The sequence below is a fragment of the Arachis duranensis genome, chromosome 9, assembly GCF_000817695.3.
Source record: "Arachis duranensis cultivar V14167 chromosome 9, aradu.V14167.gnm2.J7QH, whole genome shotgun sequence".
In the NCBI taxonomy this organism is placed as follows: Eukaryota; Viridiplantae; Streptophyta; class Magnoliopsida; order Fabales; family Fabaceae; genus Arachis; species Arachis duranensis.
Window position 1 is genome coordinate 30,080,383 of NC_029780.3, and position 19,858 is coordinate 30,100,240.

The 19,858-nt window shown below is 33.4% G+C and overlaps 2 protein-coding genes across 17 annotated transcripts; one reads left to right on the forward strand and one right to left on the reverse strand.

Annotated features, from left to right (window-relative positions):
* The first annotated feature begins 612 nt into the window (after nt 1–612).
* Nucleotides 613–8,213, forward strand: LOC107465307 (serine/arginine-rich splicing factor SR30). 16 transcript variants are annotated; one of them, XR_008002585.1, is made up of 15 exons: nt 613–711; nt 1,062–1,166; nt 1,720–1,785; nt 1,883–1,957; nt 2,050–2,158; nt 2,331–2,377; nt 2,485–2,542; nt 3,228–3,277; nt 3,372–3,428; nt 3,705–3,850; nt 3,932–3,979; nt 5,244–7,144; nt 7,269–7,302; nt 7,766–7,825; nt 7,947–8,213. XR_008002585.1 is itself a non-coding variant. In XM_052253895.1 (15 exons), exons 3-14 carry the CDS (start codon nt 1,080–1,082, stop codon nt 7,805–7,807), a joined length of 819 nt encoding a protein of 272 aa, XP_052109855.1. In that variant the 5' UTR covers nt 689–711; nt 856–906; nt 1,062–1,079; the 3' UTR covers nt 7,808–7,825; nt 7,947–8,213. The 16 variants fall into 16 exon arrangements, 4 of the variants coding, with proteins under 4 accessions (XP_015939775.1, XP_052109855.1, XP_020987181.1 ...); XR_008002582.1 differs by having other exon boundaries at nt 5,244–6,721; nt 6,804–7,302; XR_008002583.1 differs by having other exon boundaries at nt 5,244–6,721; nt 6,810–7,302.
* A 799-nt stretch (nt 8,214–9,012) lies between these two features.
* LOC107465306 (E3 ubiquitin-protein ligase RFI2-like) lies at nt 9,013–17,323 on the reverse strand. Its single transcript, XM_016084288.3, is given in 5 exon segments — nt 9,013–9,951; nt 10,278–10,674; nt 10,758–10,836; nt 11,637–11,806; nt 17,146–17,323. Coding segments are annotated over 5 exon segments (1,257 nt in total). The 3' UTR covers nt 9,013–9,518.
* Nucleotides 17,324–19,858: the final 2,535 nt, after the last annotated feature.

A 19,858-nucleotide genomic window follows, 5' to 3' on the forward strand; every position in this document is an offset into this window, starting at 1 on the left:
TAAAATTTTAAAAATTAACCTGTGTACTAATTTTTTTTAAAAATTAAAATATTTACTTTTAAAATTGGTAAGAATCGAATTGGATAATTAATCTTGCCACTTTTTTAATTTTGACATGGAGTAAATAATGGTGTATGGCATAGTTATGGGGATATAGAGTGTTTTAATGGATGATAATTGGGTCAAGCAAATCGGACGGTCCGATGGGAGGGAGAGTAATCGAACGGTCTAATTACAATAATTGGAAGGTTCGATTTGTATACTCTGAATTTTTTAAATTTTTTAATCACAAATCGGAGGGTCCGATTTATGTACTCTAAATTTTTTCAATTTTTTAAACATAAATCGGATGGTTCGATTTGTATACTCCCACAATTTTAAAAAACACAAAAAATTACAATATTAAAATATATCACTCATTTTACTTCCATATCAAATTTTTTTAGCCTAATCTAACTTCTATATTGGAAAACTACCGGTCAGTGTCATCTGCGGAAGACACGTATGAAAATTCATTGGCCTTGAACGGCGTAGATTTCATGGTTGAGTTCTTGGGAACCATGGAAGGCCATGCACGTGTCGTCTCAACACTTGTCCACTTCTCCGTGCTCTGATTTTGCTCAATAAATATATTCTCTCTATCTGTCTCTGTTTCTCTCTCACTTTAACCCTCACCTTCTATAAGCTTCTCTCAGCTTCTTCTCATTTCAGGTACGCTTCTTTGTCTTCTCTCTCGAATCCTCAACACTGTTCATTACCATTTCCTTCATCCGTGTCCAATTCTTCTTTAAGATTCCTAATACACAGGATTTCATTCTAGTTATTGCATTTTTTTTTCGGAAACCATATGTTAAGGTTTAAACTACGTTAAGCGGATTATTGTCTGGGAAGGCTCGGAGTGAAAAGGTCTTGATTGTTATTTTAAACACTCTTAATTTCATTTCATTTTCCCTGATCAGTACTTTATCAACTTATGATTGTTATTATTATGATGATGATTAGTGTTAATTATTAGTTTGTTTGGAGATTTATGACGAAAAATGACTAAGTGAGTTAAACAGTGCTTCGGGCGAAGAAAAATGGCTAGACGGTCTAGTCGCACAATTTATGTTGGCAATCTTCCTGGCGATGTTCGCTTGAGGGAAGTAGAGGATCTTTTCTACAAGGTACTTTTATTTATTTATTGTTATCTATTATTGTTTTTATTATATGTCCAAAAACATATATAAATTCAGGTTATCTTCACGGTTATGTTAAATAATTTTGAAAGTCTTTAAACATTGATTGTCACTTTTTGTTTAGTATAGCATTTGGATGAGATATGGTTTCATTTCCAGAGTATACTTTGGGGGATAAAAAAAGGCTGAATTAAGCAGTGAAGAATCCTTAATTCTATCAATTATTATGCATTGTATTCGTGGAATGGATCATCTCAATTGGAGATTCCACTTGACTATATCAAGTCTTGGTTTCCACCATTGATGGCAAGATTGATCCTTATATAAAACTTACAAGAGAATCTAATCAATAGTGAAGATCTATATTTGACTTGGTCAATTGAAATTTTCAGTTGAGCTTTGAAGTCTCATTCCAATTTTTTTTTCTTCCAGCCATGGTAATGGGGAACACGAATTTTGTTTTGGAATGTCATTGTAGACAAGTACATCTGGAATTTGTTGCTGATGATCCTTAATTGTGTTGTTTTTCCTCTAATTGCAGTTTGGTCCTATTGTTGACATTGATCTGAAGATTCCTCCGAGACCACCAGGTTATGCCTTTGTGGAGGTGTGTCTGAATTTCATGTTGTAAGGATATGAGGGAGTATTTTCCTCAGGGTCTAGGTCACTTTTTTACATTGTGTATTGAACATTATATATTGCAGTTTGAGGATATCCGTGATGCTGAAGATGCCATTTACTATAGAGATGGTTACAACTTTGACGGTTTTCGCTTACGGGTTAGTGCATTTTTGCTTACTTTTCTTGTCCTTTGGACCTGGAACAATATCTTCAATTATTATGAAGTTTTGACCTTTATTTGTTACTGTAGGTTGAACTTGCACATGGTGGACGGGGTCATACATCATCAGTAGACCGCTATAGTAGCTATAGTGGTAGTAGCAGTAGCCGCGGAGTTTCCAGGCGTTCCGATTATCGTGGTATGCATTATTTCTTCATTGAATTTTTTATAGCTATGTATCTCTCTATACTAGTTTATTCTTATTTTTTTCTTTCTTTATTTCTATTTTTCCATAGAAAGAAACTCTTCTTTTGTTGACTTTTTCTCTTTTTCTTCCTTTTTTGGTTGTTTTTTATTTTGTGTTTGTGTAGTTCTTGTCACAGGATTACCCCCTTCTGCTTCATGGCAAGACCTGAAAGTATGGACCGATTCTTCACTACAAACACTTGAGATACGCTAGAGTTTTCGCATGCAGGGGATTGATGGTATTTTTAATGTTTGCTGATTGTCGTTTTACATGGTTAGGATCATATGCGAAGAGCTGGTGATGTGTGTTTTTCTCAAGTCTTCCGTGAGCGTGGTGGTAAGCGTATTAAAATAGAAATTGGCTTAAGTTTCGTTTCATTTGATTTCAAAATGGTTAATGCTGATTGCTGAGGGGTGCTCAGTGCACAGCACACACATATCCACTGCCTAGATGTTAAGTTCAAGTAGAATGAGGAAATTCCTTTATGCCCTGCATTTTTTTCCTTGCAAAATTAATGAGGAAGGGTAATGATACAGGAAGATTTAGATCTTAGGCATTGAGAGGTGAGATATAAAGTTGTCTTTGGTAAAACTAGTATTCGGGTTATTCAAGAAGTTGTTGGGATTGTTAGTTGGATGGGCTCGTAAGGGCTAAATAGTCAACATAATAATATTGAATCAGGCTAGGCAAGCACATATGTACTTTATAACTGCATATTAGTTTATATACAACAATAATCTGTCGTCTGAGATTTCTCCAAGCATCATATCAATCTTTATTTGAACAGAATAAGCTAGCCCAATGATATTGGCTGTTTGAGTTGGTTATGTTTTCTAGTAATTTCAAATGGTGATATTGATGTAGGTGGCTGGGTGAATAACTTATTTTAGGGGAAAGTCAGTGTAGGAAAAATTGCCAATTGTCTCTTTATTGCAACTCTGAGATTAACTTCCTAGGCTTTTTTGAGCTAGTCTTTTTGTTCCTATTTTCACATGATTTATTAATGTTGGTATACTTGTAGGTATGACTGGGATAGTGGATTATACAAATTATGATGACATGAAATATGCTGTAAGTGTTGTAAACCCTTGTCATGTAATATTTTTCATGAGCTGGATTTTTCATGATATTAATATTTTTAACTATTAATGGTACTTCCTTACAGATAAGGAAGCTTGATGACTCGGAATTCAGAAATGCCTTTTCTCGGTCATACATACGGGTGGGTGGATATTATATTTTGTTACATCCTGCATTCTATTTATGTTTTTGGGATTTACTTTTTTATTTATTTATTTTTGGGTATATTTTGTAGTTTCTTTTGATACGGTCACAGTCTGGTCAGTTCAGATTTCTATGAATCCTGGATAACAATGATTTATTTAAATGCATTTGTGATTATGAATGAGAAAATACCTGTTATTTAGTTATTCTACACATGCTCCAAGAGGGAAAAAAAAGACTTGGTTATATGAAGCAAAATTGCTATTTGTTCCAGGTCAGGGAATATGATCGCCGGAGTTATTCTAGAAGCCCCAGTCGTGATTCAAGGAGGAGCTATTCGAGAAGCCTCAGCCGCAGTCCATATGTGTCGCGAAGTCGAAGCTATAGTCGAAGTCCTAGCTATAGTGACAGGAGCAGAAGGTTCATGTTGGTTGCATTGGTGAAGAATAATAAGTATAATTTCGGTAATTCAAAGAATTGACAAATTTTTCATTTTTGCAGTTGGTCTCCAAAACCAAAGCATTCTCGGCGTTCGTTATCTCGCTCAAGGTCAGTTTCTACCTAGCCTTATTCTGTGTGCAGTTTAGTGCTTTCTGGTATGATTTTGTGAGATATGTATGCATCTGTCTAATTGATAAGTTTTAATCTCCTTATTAGTCTATGTGTGTGTAATCATTAGAATGACTAAGCCATTTTTCTTGGAATATGTAAATTTAATGGCACTTAAAATTATTGTTATCATCTGGGAACTGAGATTGTAGAACGTGTTCTATGTCTATGGTGATTCAAAATTCTAGATGATGCATAAAAATTCAATGGTGAAAATCTTTTTGCCTTTCCCATCTGGCTTATATTTTAGAGTAAAGTGACAAATAAATCCTTGGGATTTACACTTCGGACAGATTTGTCCTTAAAGGAAAAAAAGTACCAATAAAGTCTTCCAGAATAGCAGATGTGGACACACTATCTTCAAATTAACCCCTATGATTAGAGTAGAAGGTCTTAATTTGAACTAACTTGTTCACGTTTATTATCTTGGAGGATTTTTTTGGGTACTTTTTTTTCTTTTGGGACTAATTTGTTTGAAATGTAAATTTTTCAGGAGTTTATTTGTCAGTTTACTCTATATTTTATTTGGGGATCAGGGATGAAATGAGCCGACATACATCAATGTCGGGCTACACCGCCAAAATCGTAGAAAATTTTTATAAGTTAGACAGGAATACATGTACCTGCCCCCAAAGCCACTCATACTAATTTTATTTTATATTAAGACAAAAATATTTATTGAGTTTGATTTTACTAAATTAGATCCTCTTTAAGAACAAAATAAAAACCAACAGTATAAAAGAGTCTTGCACTCCAATTATATAGTTCAATTTATATGATTCTTAAGTAATATATGATTTGAGATCTTAAAATTCTTTTAATTTTGAAGTCTATCAAATTACACTAGCAAGAGCACCCTTTTATTAGCAAATGAACACCCAGAACTTTTTATGCTATGGAAATTCTAACGAGCTTGTTCTATAATCAAATAGGAATTGAATGATTGAATAATTTTTTGTTAATATACCCTTGAGGGAGAGACATTTGATAATTGTGTTAATAATAGAAAGCAGCATATGAAAATAAGAAACTCAATTTTGAAATTTAGTACATATATTATGTGAGCCTTCTCATTGTACTTGTATATTTATTTTGTAGCAAAATAGGTGAATTGAGGAGTTAAATTAAAATATAGTGACTAGACACGCTTAGATTGTTTTAATGAGCTTCTTCACTTCTCACTTTATATTTATTATCATTTTAGAGGATCAAAATCTCCTACTTTTGTTCCCGTTGACTAAATTCTCTGGATCTGTTACTGCTGGTGAATCTGTTGGGAGATATCCAAATAATAAGACAGGTGGAGTGGCAGACACCATATTCTGCATACTCCAGATATCATGCACTATCAGGAATGTAAAATTGCTTCTGGTTAATTATGTGATATTTATTAATGCTTTTCATCCAAGATTGTTTTCCCCTAAAATTTTGTATATGTTATTGTTGATTCATGTTTAAATACATCTTTATTCATGTAAAACAAGTGAACTAGTGCCAACTTTTTGCCAAAGCCAGTAATGCCAGCAATCTCCACTATGTTGGACAAGCAAAACCCCAGTCAAGCTTTTAGATTAGGTGCACATTATCTCTATTGTCTGTTAGTAGATGTGAAAGCCTTGTTGATACAAGCAAAGAGTTTTGTCATATTGTCTTCAAGTTCTCACTTATAGCCGACCCCACTTAGTGGGATAAGGCTTTGTTGTTGTTGTTGTTGTTGTTTTGTCTTCAAGTTCTCACTTAGATTACTGTGTTTGGAGTAGCAGAGATAGTGGATTATAATTATCAAGTAATCAGTTTACCTGGAGCAGCTTGTGTGGTGATTTGGTAATACCAACCTATTTTGAGGCCCAGATGATAGAGAAATTATTGTTGTTAGTCAATTGAGTGACAATGATAACTGTTGGCTGATTTCAAGTAGGGTTTGTTTACCTCATTAATTATTTTTTAGCCCAAAATGTACTCTGCAATTTTTAGGAGTTTCTCGTCGCTTCTTACACCTCTTTATATAGATGATTTTGGTGTAATAGTTTGATTCATTAGACAAGGTTCTTGATTATGTGGAATTTGTGCTATTTGACTTTTCAAATGCGTTGTGTCCAGAATTCTAGGTGGAGATGGAAACTCTTTTAAGCCTCTGCTGTTATATGGATATGACATCATCCCTTTATTTCACATTTAATTAAGGCCTTCAATTTTCAATGACCTTGAGAGATGTCATTCATTTTATTTCATGGATGGTTTGCACGTTTATGTTGCGTTTCTAGAAATTCCTATTTGTGTCTCAAAAGTCAAACTGAATGCATGTTTCTGTTTCCCTATTTTTGCAACTTAAAGGGAGTGTCTTCTTTCCTTGAAGTTTTCTTGTGTTTTCAAAGAAAACTTTTTGGTATGTTCTGTCTACTTTGCTGTTCTCACAAAGCCAAATTTTGTGTTTACTTTGTTGTTCTCATATAGCGAATTGCTGTGCGCTAGAAGTATCAGCAATTAAGCATAATTCCTCATACGTGGAAAGGTGGATGGGGCATTGGTAAAGTGGATTGTCAGCTTTTGCCAATAATTTACTCGATGTTCATTAGGCTTGGCTCTTGTTTTCTAGATGTGGCCTTTTCTGGTGACCTGGGAACTTCGTGTTAGGACCTGAGGGTATGTGGTGCTCAAAACGCCTGCAACTTTTGGTCCAAGGTAATATTGTTTAATTGATGAGCACCTGTGAAACACCTTAATGCTGCGACTAACGGTAACAGTGATGATATATTGATTTAAGGCACAGTCTGCAATTGTTGGCTGGATGCCTATAGATGGATGAGTTGCAATCTAAAAGGTGGATTACCATGAACTAAGTGCTATTGTTACCGACCATTTCAAACCAGCAGAGTTACAATTCGTAAATTACAACATAGTCTCTGGTTTAAGTTCTGGGGTCAGCCATATTCATCTGCTAGGTTTCCTTTTATTGTCCTGTGTTGGGTTTGTTTTGGTTAAAATGTTGGGTATAATTGGTTGAAGGTATCGTGCTGCTGACAATAGATTGTTTGGCAATTGTTGAGACTATAGACGTGCGATGAATTGGGTTCTTATTCACTTGGATCCCGCGCAAGATTTGTGGTAGATTGATTTCTTCCTTGTGGTTTGGTAACCTTGATGTGGAATATTGCTCTCGTGGATGGAACTTCTTCTGTGGATCATTCTGCATACTGATTTGAGTTTTGTTCGTTCTAAAATTTTGCAGATCTGTCTCAAGATCCAGATCTCCTTATTCATCTGTAAGTGCTATCTAGCCAGTATTACTCTTTTATTTAGAAAAGCAGAGCAAAGTCTAGGTTATTTTTATGTTTTCTTTAGATTTGCATCGTATTTGATCTATGTCACAATAAAGCTTGAAAAAAAGACAAAAAAGGTGGGTGAAATGGAAGGTAGACAAATGCCAAGAGGTAGAGGAAGAGCTAAAAAGGACCATATGTGATGTGGTCAAAAGAAATCTGTGTGAAGGACCCCATTAGAAATATGATACATGGTAGGATGTAATGCAGTAATGGTGTCGTTCGATCCATCTAGTCGATCCCACCTAGTGGGATAAGCCTTTGTTGATGATGATGTTACTTTTAATTTTTTTTTTCAAGCAATAACAAAGAAGTAAACAAGGCTGTTAGGAATTGAATGTGCTGGAAACTTTATGTAAAGATGAACTCATTCCAATTTAATGCCATGGTTTTATGTATTATGCAGCCTCGACCTTACAGTCGAAGCCAAAGTCCAAGGAGCATGTAATAGTCTCACCCGACCCCAGTAAGTTTATTGCCCCCAACTTGTAATCATTTGATGTGGCTTGTTTAAGAAAGTGTTATATGTACATATCTGGAACTCTTTCTTAATATTATTGATTTCTGACAATAGATCCCATTGATAGGTGAGATCTGATGAATGCAGCCATTCTGTTGAGTTTGCTTTGGAGACTTGCCATTGACTCTGTATTTTTTATACTACAATTTTAATTTGACAAGTGAGACCTAGGATACATACCATTGTAGCTCTATCTTATTATGTACTTGAATTTTAAAGTTGTCATGAGGAGTTTATATCTGGTAGATTATAGCAAATTGATATGAAATATTAAACTATGGATGGGGTATGTATGTTACATTCTGTCCGATATTGGATTTGGTTAGTTATTGCCTATTGACGGTGTTCGTGCTCGATTTTCTCTTATAAGCTCTAACGAGTCTGATCTTCACGTAAATTGTTTGCAGAATTGTATTTATATTTGAGTATTAAATTTTATTTAGAATATATGCTGCTGCTCTTTTTATCTTATTTTAAATCTTTGGTAGGAAACACTCAATTTTATCAACAATAATGTTTACCATATTTTTCTGAGTTGATGTACTGACAGTGGAAAGTATTTTATATCATACAATCATATCTGTTTTTTTGAATGACTATTTATATGGTTAATATGAAAAGTTATTTTTACTGATATGATGTTACATAATTGGATGTACGTGTAAAATTATTTTACCCTGACAATGTATCACAATTAATTTTTTTTTTATTCATGGTTTTACAAAGGGTTTTAACTCTCTTGCCTTTGTTTTTCACCCAATTGGTTTCTTGGAGACGCTGACATGTTATCCATCACATTCATAGATTTCTTTTGTTTTTAAAATCCATAATTAAACTGCGGAGTAGTTTAATTAGTATATTGTATAAAATTATATTGTCAATGAAGTATATCTAGGATTAATCGTGGAGTAGATTTTAAACAAATTTTTTTTGTTAATTTTGTTATTAGTTGACTTGACAACATAATAGAGTCCGCCAAATCAAATTTATAACATATGACAATCATCCCTTATATCTCTTATAGTTAAAAAATTCTTAAACATCTTTGGTATTCCGACCCTAAAACAATATCTTTGACATTAACTTTTCAAATTTTACTTTGGCTTTAGTTCATGCTAAAAGGAATTTGATTTTGATCCCTAATTAAGCAACCATGTTATCATTAAAAAATTATGAATGCAGATATATGTAGCAGAAGTAAAAATAGAATAGAAATAATCGTCTGTGATGATAATTGGTGTGTTTTGTAACACATAGCACTAAAAAAAAAAATCAAACATTTCCTAGACCTTCCTGTGAACTTCAAGGTTACCCTGGTTCAGTCATTAGCACTGCACAACAATTTGATCACTGCCACGCAGCAGATATAAAATTACTCAAATTCTCAAAAATAAAACATCCCACGAGAAACGTAACATAGTTGACCATTACAGTCTTACAGATACAACGGTGAACGGTAGGTGGGTAGCTACTTCCATCAAACTTCATTTATCCCTTACCAACTGATAATGTTCTTTCTACTCACTATTTCCTCCAGATAACACCTGATTTTTCTGACTATCTTATTTCCATCACGCTGCCACGTAGTAACCAGGAAAACTATCTAATGGATGCTTGGTTGACAGTGAAGAGGAATGTATCATCGATTATGGGAATGCATTCTTTCGGATGCACGCCTTAATCGATAGTTGCTAGAGCGTTCTGACCTACCAACAGTTTGGTGGTATTGTCTCCAGCCTGAATCTCTATCAACAATGCTTAAAGAAGATATGTGCTCTCGTTCCCAAGCATGGTAGCGACTTGGGAGACATGCATCTTCTGGAAAACTACTACGACCTGAAGAACTTGATGGGACAAAAAAGAAACCGCTTTGGTCCGGTGATGTGGAAAATGGTGCAATTTGAGGTGATCCACTATGATTACCAGATCTTCGGGATCCAGAAGGAACGTGTGTTCGCATTGGTGATTGATAGTAAGCTTGAAGCGCTTGAACACTATCACGGGATCGAGCGTTGCTACCAGGATAAGGAGGTAGCATTGAGGAAGTAACTGAGCTCACAGAACCTGAAGAACTGCAGAAAAAAAGCAGCAAATATAATCATTATTTATTGTATATACTAAAATTTGTTTAATATCATGAATATAAGAATATAGTTTGGCTCTAGTAAATTATGCTATATATTTGAATAAATTTCAAGAATTTTCGTGATCTTATTTGATAAAAATAAATATTTAGATACTGTCATAAAAAAATTTAAAAATTCACGTGCAATTGTTTTCGTATGAAACTATTTATTTCTACTCTTTTCAGAATATACTAAACCAACTTTAAACTATTTCAGAAATTCAACTGAGAAAAAGACTAGGAATACATAGACGCCAAATCTAAAGGAGTTACCTGTGACCCCCAGGAGGATGCATATAAGAACTTGATCTTGGTACCTCTGAGCCACCCCTGGATGGCCTTTGAGTCCGAGGAGATATCGACCGGCGATCACCGGCAACTAGACGACTACTGTATGTAGAGAAAGGAGGGGAATGTTGTTCCCAACTATGATAATGAAGATCCAAAGTAGGATACGTGTAGGAAGTGGGCATGTCACTATGCACAGATGAACCATTCCAATGACTGAAGGTGGAAATCTCTGAAACATTTCCACCTGAGTTGGAGGAAGATGGATGTATTGCTCCAAAATATGCAACATATGGGCAAGGATGATTAACAGAATTTACAACTGTGTTATGATGCTCAGCATATACAGCATGTTGTCCTTCCAGTATATCATGATCTGCATCTCATTATTATTCCGTTAAACATGGCATATTCAGTGTCAACAGAACAATTAGTAATTTGAATAAAGAATAGTTTGTAGGTATATCTTATTATGTTAGGCTTACTCGAAAGATGATGGAAGTCTCGCCAAGTTGCCAAATGGGCACCAATGAACTCCAAAGGACTGCAAAGATATTCAGAGAATCACCCAAAAGGAAAATTTAGTAAAATTATTACCTGAACTTCCATCCATATAATGAAGTAAATATTATACACTGAAAGATATTAATGTAGGTTTTTGAAAGAGACAAACTTTCAAGGACCGATACATTTTATTAACAGTCATTAACATTATTTTCATACTATTTAAATTTAAGATTTAGAGTGGGTTAAATAATGATAAAAAGTAATAAATTTTATCAATTATATAACATTGTTTCTTGGGCAAATTTTTTTGGATATTATAAAACGAGGACTGTAATATGATGATATTACACTAATTTGATGTAATGCACTGATATGGAAGTTGTCATTGTCACAAAAAAATCGTGATTAACGATTTTAGAAAAGGACAAAAAATAAAGCAAAATGTGACTAACGATTTTAAATAGGCCAAAAATTTTTTTGAAATTTCTGACACCATAAATTTGATAGTTCTAGATTTAGACATTGATCCTAGTCGTTGATCAATAATCTAACTGTTCCTGATTTTTTTTTCCACCTTCTCTCTTTACCGAAATCGTTATTAAGCATTTCTTTCAAATCGATTTTACTAATTTTTATAAACACCGTTGTAAATCCCATATCTATGAATTACACAGCCAAAGTCTCATTTTTTCGCATTACACAAACTTAATTGGCATATCAAAATAAAAATCCTGCTTCTACGTGTAAGTTTTCTTTTCACCTTGTCTATAATTTTTTTCCCCTTTCTCAAGTGATAAACTCAAATGGAAAAAAACATGAATCAAACAAAACAATTACCATTTCAGAGTAGCTAAGGTCATAAAGGTCCTCATCATGAGTCCAATCATCCATACTGTAATCATGATATGACCGGCCACCATTAGCATAAAGCCATTGACCTTTCTCAATCTTTCGACAATTAGGGCATTGCATTGTTCCTTTCATATTGAATGCTGAACCAATACAATCTGAATGAACAAAAGATAGTATCCATAAGCATAAGATAAGAGGCCATGCCAATAGGGCTATTAGCTTTTACATAAGAAAATTAAAACAAGAAGTATTGACATTAAACATACATGATATTAATCCTATAGGTTACAAAACTAGTATATACTCCAAATTTTACATTTTTCCGTCACATATTCCCAACATTGAATAGCTTCGTTAACATATATAGCTTAGGTAAATGGAGAATTTTTAAAGGTCATATAGGTCCAAGTTGTAATGATGACTAGTTGATATATAAACTTAAAAGTTAAAAACTATATTTTTTGTCCAACTACCATTTGTAATTAGAGTGAATTATCAAATTCGTTCTTGAAATGTCACCCAATCATTAAATTAATTCAGGAAAGATTTTTTTAATCAATTTTTTTTAAAGATTTTAAGTTAATCACGTTAGTTTTTTTGTTGTTTTTGTTACTGACGGCGTCAAAATTTATTGACGTGACATATTAAGTGACATTGATCATTACATACACTTAATAATTAATTTTAATTGGTTGTTAATATAATAAATCTATGCAATTAGATTAAATCAATTCCATATTGAAGAGAACTTTAAAGCATTAAAATTCATCAATTTAGAAATAATTTAATCTAATTTGATAAACTTATTATATTTAGTAGTCAATTATTATTATCAAATATGTATGATAAACTCTGACGCCATGAGTAATGAGAGTGATAGAAGGACTAATAAGATCAATTTAAAAATTTTAAAAGATAAATTTAATTAAAAAAATTTTTCAAAAATTAATTTAAAAAATGAATAATTTTTCATAGACAGATTTGACTATTTATTCTTTGTAATTGTCTTAAAAAATATCCCGTTAAATTTCATTAATTTTGCGGCTATCATGTCTCATGGAAGTACTTTCTTGATATTTATGGAGCTTCGGTCACTAGTTTAGTTTTGTTTGTTTTCTTTTCGGCCTCTCGGACCTCCTATGTTCAGTAATACGAAAAAAAGCAGTTAAGGCCATGGGTTGTAAACCCAAGATGCCCACTTGCACTTAGGTTTGGATAAAAATAAAAATTATATTACTAATCCGATTATTTGAAAGTGAAGATTCATATTCAATTTGTTTTTATATAAAATTAATAGTTAATAATTATTAGATAATTTAATAAATTTAATTAAATTATCATCTAATAATTTTTAATTATTAATTTAAAAAAATAAATAAATAACTGCACGTGAATTTTTATATTATTTGAAACGGTAGGAAATGCAACACTCGATCACTGATGTGATCTTTTTCGTAATCCAACAACAATCATGCAAAAGGAGTTTATAGAACATGTGATTGACATCATAGATGGTAGCGAACATTGTCTCATTGCACAACCTATGTATACAATCTTAATTGGAGAACATTATTCACATATCAAGGCCTCAAACAAGTATCCATCCATACATGAAAGCCATAAGTGGCCACAAGTTTATTTGTCGGATTAGAAGATATTATAAAAAACTAAAAAAAAAAAAATTAATGAATTGCATTGTGTTTTATTATCTAAATCTAGGAAGTGGGAGTGAGAATACATTGATATGAAAATATGATAAATTTAAAATTTTTGTTATTACCTCTTTGGTGCCGGTGTTGCAAAGGAAGATGATGAAAAGAAATGGAACATAGTTTTTTTGCGCGTTGTGGGCGCTATGGAATACAAGAAATGGGGTCATTTTCAATAACAAAAAGGTATGCTCTAATAAATGTTTAACTAGAAGTAAAGTTAAATTACCATTTGTGAGATTCAAATTTTATGAATTATAATTAAGGAAAGGGAGAGACTGATGATTAGTGATTATTTTAGGTTTGTTATAATGTAGGAAATATTTGAGACAATAAAGATGTAAAACATAGAATTCAATCGAGTTGTTTAAAGTGATAGAATAGTTTAATTTTATATGCAATGAAAAAAATATTTTTAAAATTTAAGGATGAACTATATTATTATTAGACCGACTATGTTATATAAAATAAAATATTAGACGATAAAAAGTGAGCATAGGCATAAGTTCAGTGTGATATAAATGAGGATGCTTAGATGGATACATAGCCAAATGTATATGAACAAAATAAGAAACAAAGATATATAAAAAAGAAAAACTTAGCATAGTGCATATTATTAAAAAGACGGTAAAATTTCACCTCAGAAAATTTGAACTTATAGACAAATGATGAAAGATAAAGAGCCAAAAAGACTATATACGAAATAATCAAAAAAATTTATATATAAACTATCTTACTATAAACATAATACATTATATGATTTAATGGCATTATTTGATCTATTTACTCACCCACTTAGTGTCAGTCATGTTATCGTGAGTATGGAATGATGTTGTTGAAGTTGAAGTGGAGGGCGCAATCGAATCTATGTGTCATAAGCTTTATGAGCCTCTATTTTATGTTTGAGTTGAATATTCATATTGGTTTTTGAAATTATATTGCATCTGGTTCCTAAAGTTTTAATTTATTCAATTTGGACTTCTAATTTAACATTCATGACTCATATTAGTCCTTGACTTTTTTTTTTGTCATAGAATTATTAATATCATGCTGAAATGAACTGACGATTACCACGCTGGACTTTCTAATGAGTAACGACTATTTGATGTGTCAATTAAAATTTCTTTATCTTAATTTTTTCCTCATGAAATTTTTAAAACTATAATCATAACTTCACTTAAGAATTTCTTAGGAAACAAATTGAGATAAAAAGTTTCAATTATCACATGAGATAACTGTTAGGACAGTTCAACATGACCGACATTAGTTCATCTCAACATATCGTTAACGATTCTGTGACAAAAACATGATTAGAAATTAACGTGAGTGGCGAATGCAAAGTTGAGAGATAAATTGAATAGATTGGAAATTTGAGGACCAGATTAAGATGCAAATGTAACTTTTGGGACCAATCTAAATACTAATCGTGTTTTTTATGTTGTTGTAATTGTTGTAATTTCTTGAAGGATTAAATATGATTTTGGTCCCTAAGATTTAGGTCAAAAATTTTATTTGTCCCAACTTTTTTTGCAATCGAATTCATCCCTAAGGTCTAACTTAATTTTAAAATCGTCATTTCTCTAATTTTTGGACAAAAATACCCTCTTTCTTATTTACACTCACCATCATCAGATCCCAAATTCACCGCCCCCTCTCCCCCTTTCCTAACTTCTTCCAATTCACCTCCCTGCTCTTCTCCCCAGTCTCGTCTGACCTCGCCGGTTGCACCTCCCTCTCCCTCCTTGCCAATCTAACCTCCTGCCTTTTCTCTGTCCTACGCCTCTCCGCCTTCGCCCTTCCCCCCTTCAGCAACCTTCCACAACTACAACCTTGCCACTATCATCTACTCCCTCTACGATGCCCACCGTTTTGATGAAACCCACAACACCTTCTCCTTCTTCATTTCCTCCGGCTTCTTCCCTTACCACTGCACTTTCAACGTTCTCCTCTCCCGCCTCCTCCCTTTTTGAACCCCGCACCAAACTTGGACTTGTGCCCTTTCTTTGATCTAAGCTAACTACGACTTCATTTCTTTCATTATCACCATTCACCGCTTAATGAATTTTTTTATAGGTTTGGTTAACCCCCAATAGCAATAACAACAATACAACATTCATATTTTCTTTTTTGAAACAAAGAAAGAAAGAAAAATTAGGCAGAAATAGAGGAAGAAAGAGGAGAAAGGGAGAGTTGGGTAATGGCGGGGGGAAGGGGGGAATCCATCGCCACTACCATTGATTGATTCACTGGAAGCTCAGCAACAGATTTTTTATCGTTGTCCCTTCTCGATCGGAGCTCGTAGGGAGCGCGTGAAGGATTAGGAGAAGCAGAGCAGGAGCGAGAGGGAAAGGGCAAGAAGTCAGGGGATTGAAATGGTGATAGGGTGAGATGAAGGTGGGATGACATCGTTTTGAGGAGATTGTGATAGGTGGGGTGAGGGTATAATTGTTCGAAGGACAATTTTAAAAGCAAAATAGATGTTAGGGATGAATTCGAATACAAAAAAATATTGAAGACAAATAAAATTTTTAGCCTAAATTTTAGAGACCAAAATCATACTTAACTCTATTTTAAACTATAATTTGACCATAACCTCGTTTGAGGTTTTAGCTCTACAACTGTAGTTGCTTCAACGAGAAACAAAAGAAAAAGTTCTTGCTCAATTTGAAACTTATTGTCCCCATCATAATCATAATTATACCCTCTTTTATGTATCTTGTTCTTGTCTTCATGACATTATTGGCCCTAATAATGTGCTTTTTAAGTTTTTTGCTGAAAAATGATAAACAACACAATCTGCATGTATTTATAGACTGTGTTTATTTATAGGAACGGGACACTGAAACAGGAATACAGAGATATAAATCGTGTTTGACAGATAAAATATGGACAAAAATATTATATTTAGAGACATTAAATTAGTATATTTTATATCCATCATGACAGAAAAGATCCAAAAACACTAAAAAATGACACAACTTATTTTTTATTTTTTTATTATTTTTATTAATTTAAATACAAGAATACAAAATTTTATATTTATGTTCTCCCCATCTTATTCTAAGTGTTTTATTTTATTCTATTCTTAGAAATAAACACACCCTAATGACACAACACACATGCAAGAATTCATCCCATTAAACAATAAGTCTAACAAATCTGAACGAAAATATCCAATTATATTTAATGCTTCCAAAGAGAAAGACATTTATAGAAAAGTTGTCTTGTTTAGCCTAGCCATGATCATATAATCAAAACACATCCACAGTAAAAGGTAAGAGGGTCCTACAACCTAAAAAATCATCTCACTTTAGAGAGATTTTAATCCTTCTAAAGTACACATTTTTTACTTTTTATTTTAATTTTTTGAGAACCATTCATTTTACTTTTTATCATTTTTTTTTCAAATTATATCTTTTTTTTTTCTTTAACTAGCTTTTAGTAATCAATTAATATAGAGGCAGCATTACTCCGTTCCTTAATGTGTATATAAGAATTACACCTGAGTTTTAAAAGGATAGCGACTAGCTCCTACGAGCGTATCATTAATAATCAAAGTCATGCATAGGCATAGTTGATATTTCTTATTCTACATCAAAATTGCATTATATATCTATAATTTTAGATCTCAATTTTTCTAGCTAAAACTCCAAAAAATCCCTTCAAATTCAAAACCATGCCATGAGGAAATGAAATGCAAGCTCCATTATTCTAATGCAACATATATATCATTCCAAATGGTGAATTGAAACCATATGCATATATTTAGAAATGAATTAACTCACCAAGATGAAATTGATGGCCACATTTAAGCTTAGCCAACGATCGATCCCCATTATCGATAACAGCGTCAAGGCAAATTGAACATGAGACAGAATCAAACGAATTAGCTCCACCACCGCCACCCTCTCCTCCATCGTCAACCACCTTGCTTTCTTCGTCATATTTCATCCCAAGACCCATTTCTCCACAAACAAATAATTAAAAAAATCCGAAAATCGTAGCAAATGAAACGAAGCAAGGAAAGCGCAAACAATGTTTTGTTTTGTTTATTTATTAATGCGTCTTTCTTTCTTCTTTTTTTCTTTTTTTCTTTTTTATCTTTTTCTTTCTAATTTTTTCTCTTTTTCTCTGTTTTGTTATCGTGTTTCTAAGTTGCGTTTACGACGTGCAGTTTGGCGTTGGACACGGGAGAGAGAGCTACGGAGGCGAGAAATTAAAGGTGTGTTTCTCGTGTTGTATTGTGTGAGATTTAAAAGTCTTTGATTTCAGGATGAGGAGCACAATGGACAGATACGAATGAGAGAGAAAGATCGATGCAAGAAAGAGAGAGATTATGGTGCCTTACATTCGAATAAGAGAAAGTCAGCCAACACTTTTAATAAAAGGGAAGACTCACGTAAAGATGCTCAAAATAACTTTTTTTTTAGTCGCTGACGTGTCACTGTATAATTGACTGTTTATTAAGAATCGGTTAATAAAATTTGTCTAAACCAGGTGCTTTAACTCCTGGTTTGACCCGTTCGATTTAAATAAACCGACTCGAATAATTTTTTTTTATTAAAACTACGTCGTTTCACCGTCCTCTTCTCTTCCCCAGCATTACTGTCACAGCAGCTCTCTCATCGCTCACTGTGCATCTGTGCCGCACTCAAGTTCTCTCCCTTTCTCGGTATTGGTCTCTCTCACTGTCTCTGACAAACTCGTCGTCGCTCTCCTACGGTCTCCGGTCTCGCGCTCCTTCCCTGTCTTGTCACCGCCTCGCAGTCAGTCTCGCGCCGTCGTTGCGCTCGTCGTTGCCGGAGACGGAAGCAGCAGGTCCCGGGACTTCTTCCTCGTCTTCAGCAACTCTCGTTGTCAGCTTCCTCCCCACCGTCAGCTTCCTTCGCACAACCTGGTCCCAATTTGGTAAGTTCCAACAAATTTCCCTGTTCTTTCCTTTTCTGTTTTGTTGCTATCTTTGCTTTTTTTTACTGACAATATCAATGAATTATTCTCTTTGTTACTGAAAATAATCACATTGATTATGAACCTTGAATAATTTGTTGATGAAAATTCAGTGAGCTAGTTTTTTGTTGACTTTAATCATTAAGATAAATTTTTTATTGATCTGAATTTTGAATTTGTTGCTGTTCTACTCAAATAATTACTTAGTTACATCTTTTCGTCGTTGAAAATAATCACTGAGTTGAATTTGTTAATTTACTGAGTTGAATTTGTTAAATAATTTGTTGATGAAAATTCATTGTGCAAGTTTTTTTTGTTGCTGAAAAATCATTGAGATGAATTTGGTAGTGATAACATTCACTGAATTTTGATTTTCTTGCTGTTCTACTCAAATAATTACTTAGCTAAATCCTTTTGTTGCTGAAAATTATTACTGAGTTGAATTTTGGGAAAGCGATCTTGCACTGGACAATCTAGCACAAAAAGTTCAAGAATCCCTCTCCCTTGAAAGAAGGCATAAATTTTGGGAAACCCAACCTGTCGGGCAGTTTCAAGGATGTAGGGGACACCAATTTGCCTGAAGACCCTATTGAAGCTCCAACTCCCTTGTCAGAGGTCAAACAAGACCCCCTTGCTTCAACTGATGAATGCTGCTCTCATTGTAGCAAAACAGAAGAACTATAGTGTCACCAATGCATTGGATGTCAAGCAGAATGAAACCTTCTTGAAAGAACTAAAATTTGGACTAGGTGATGGGAAGCTTCATTATTATCTTTACAACTACCGAATAAGGAATGGGTTGAAGCCATCAGAACTTGGCCTTGTGCTTCTGTAGCTTAAAGTTCTCAGAAAATTTATTGTAATTTATGGATTTGAATTACAATGGTTTTGTTGATAGACTTTGTATTATGGTTGCACATGATGCTAGACTTTAAATTTTGCCTGACCATCTGAAGAAAACAAACCTGTTTGACACTGAATTTTCATGGTTATGAATTTTATACTGACTTATGTCTTTGTGAGCGGTAGGGACCTATCTGCTTTAGTTCATGCCTCTCATCTCCATCTATATTTGTTTCCCTGCCTTTACTCAACTGATTTATTTTCTTTAACTTTTCAATTGTGATGACAGGTTTATTATCTTAGTTGGCTTTGAATATTTCCATAACAGATTAAATATGCTTTAGGCGTATGCAAATATTTCTTGTGTTTTACATGAAATCTCATTAATTTTAATAATAAAAGAAAAGTAAGGCCGATGACTAAGTACCAAAAGAAAAGGATTTGTTTTACTTAAGGAAAAGAAAGTGTTAAAGTAAAGTAATCCTACCCAAACAACCAGTATGTACCTTTCCCTTACTACTTCTTCGATGTCTAGTGCATTTTCTAATCACTTTCAATTTTAGGCAACCAACATAGTAAAAGTCATTTTGTGTCAGTGCTTCAAGTAAATAAAGCAATTATAGATAAACTTATTTTCCAAGGCCATTTTACTTGAATACTCTAGAGCTTTATATTTAGAATACAATTATCTATAGTTAGTTCAATAAT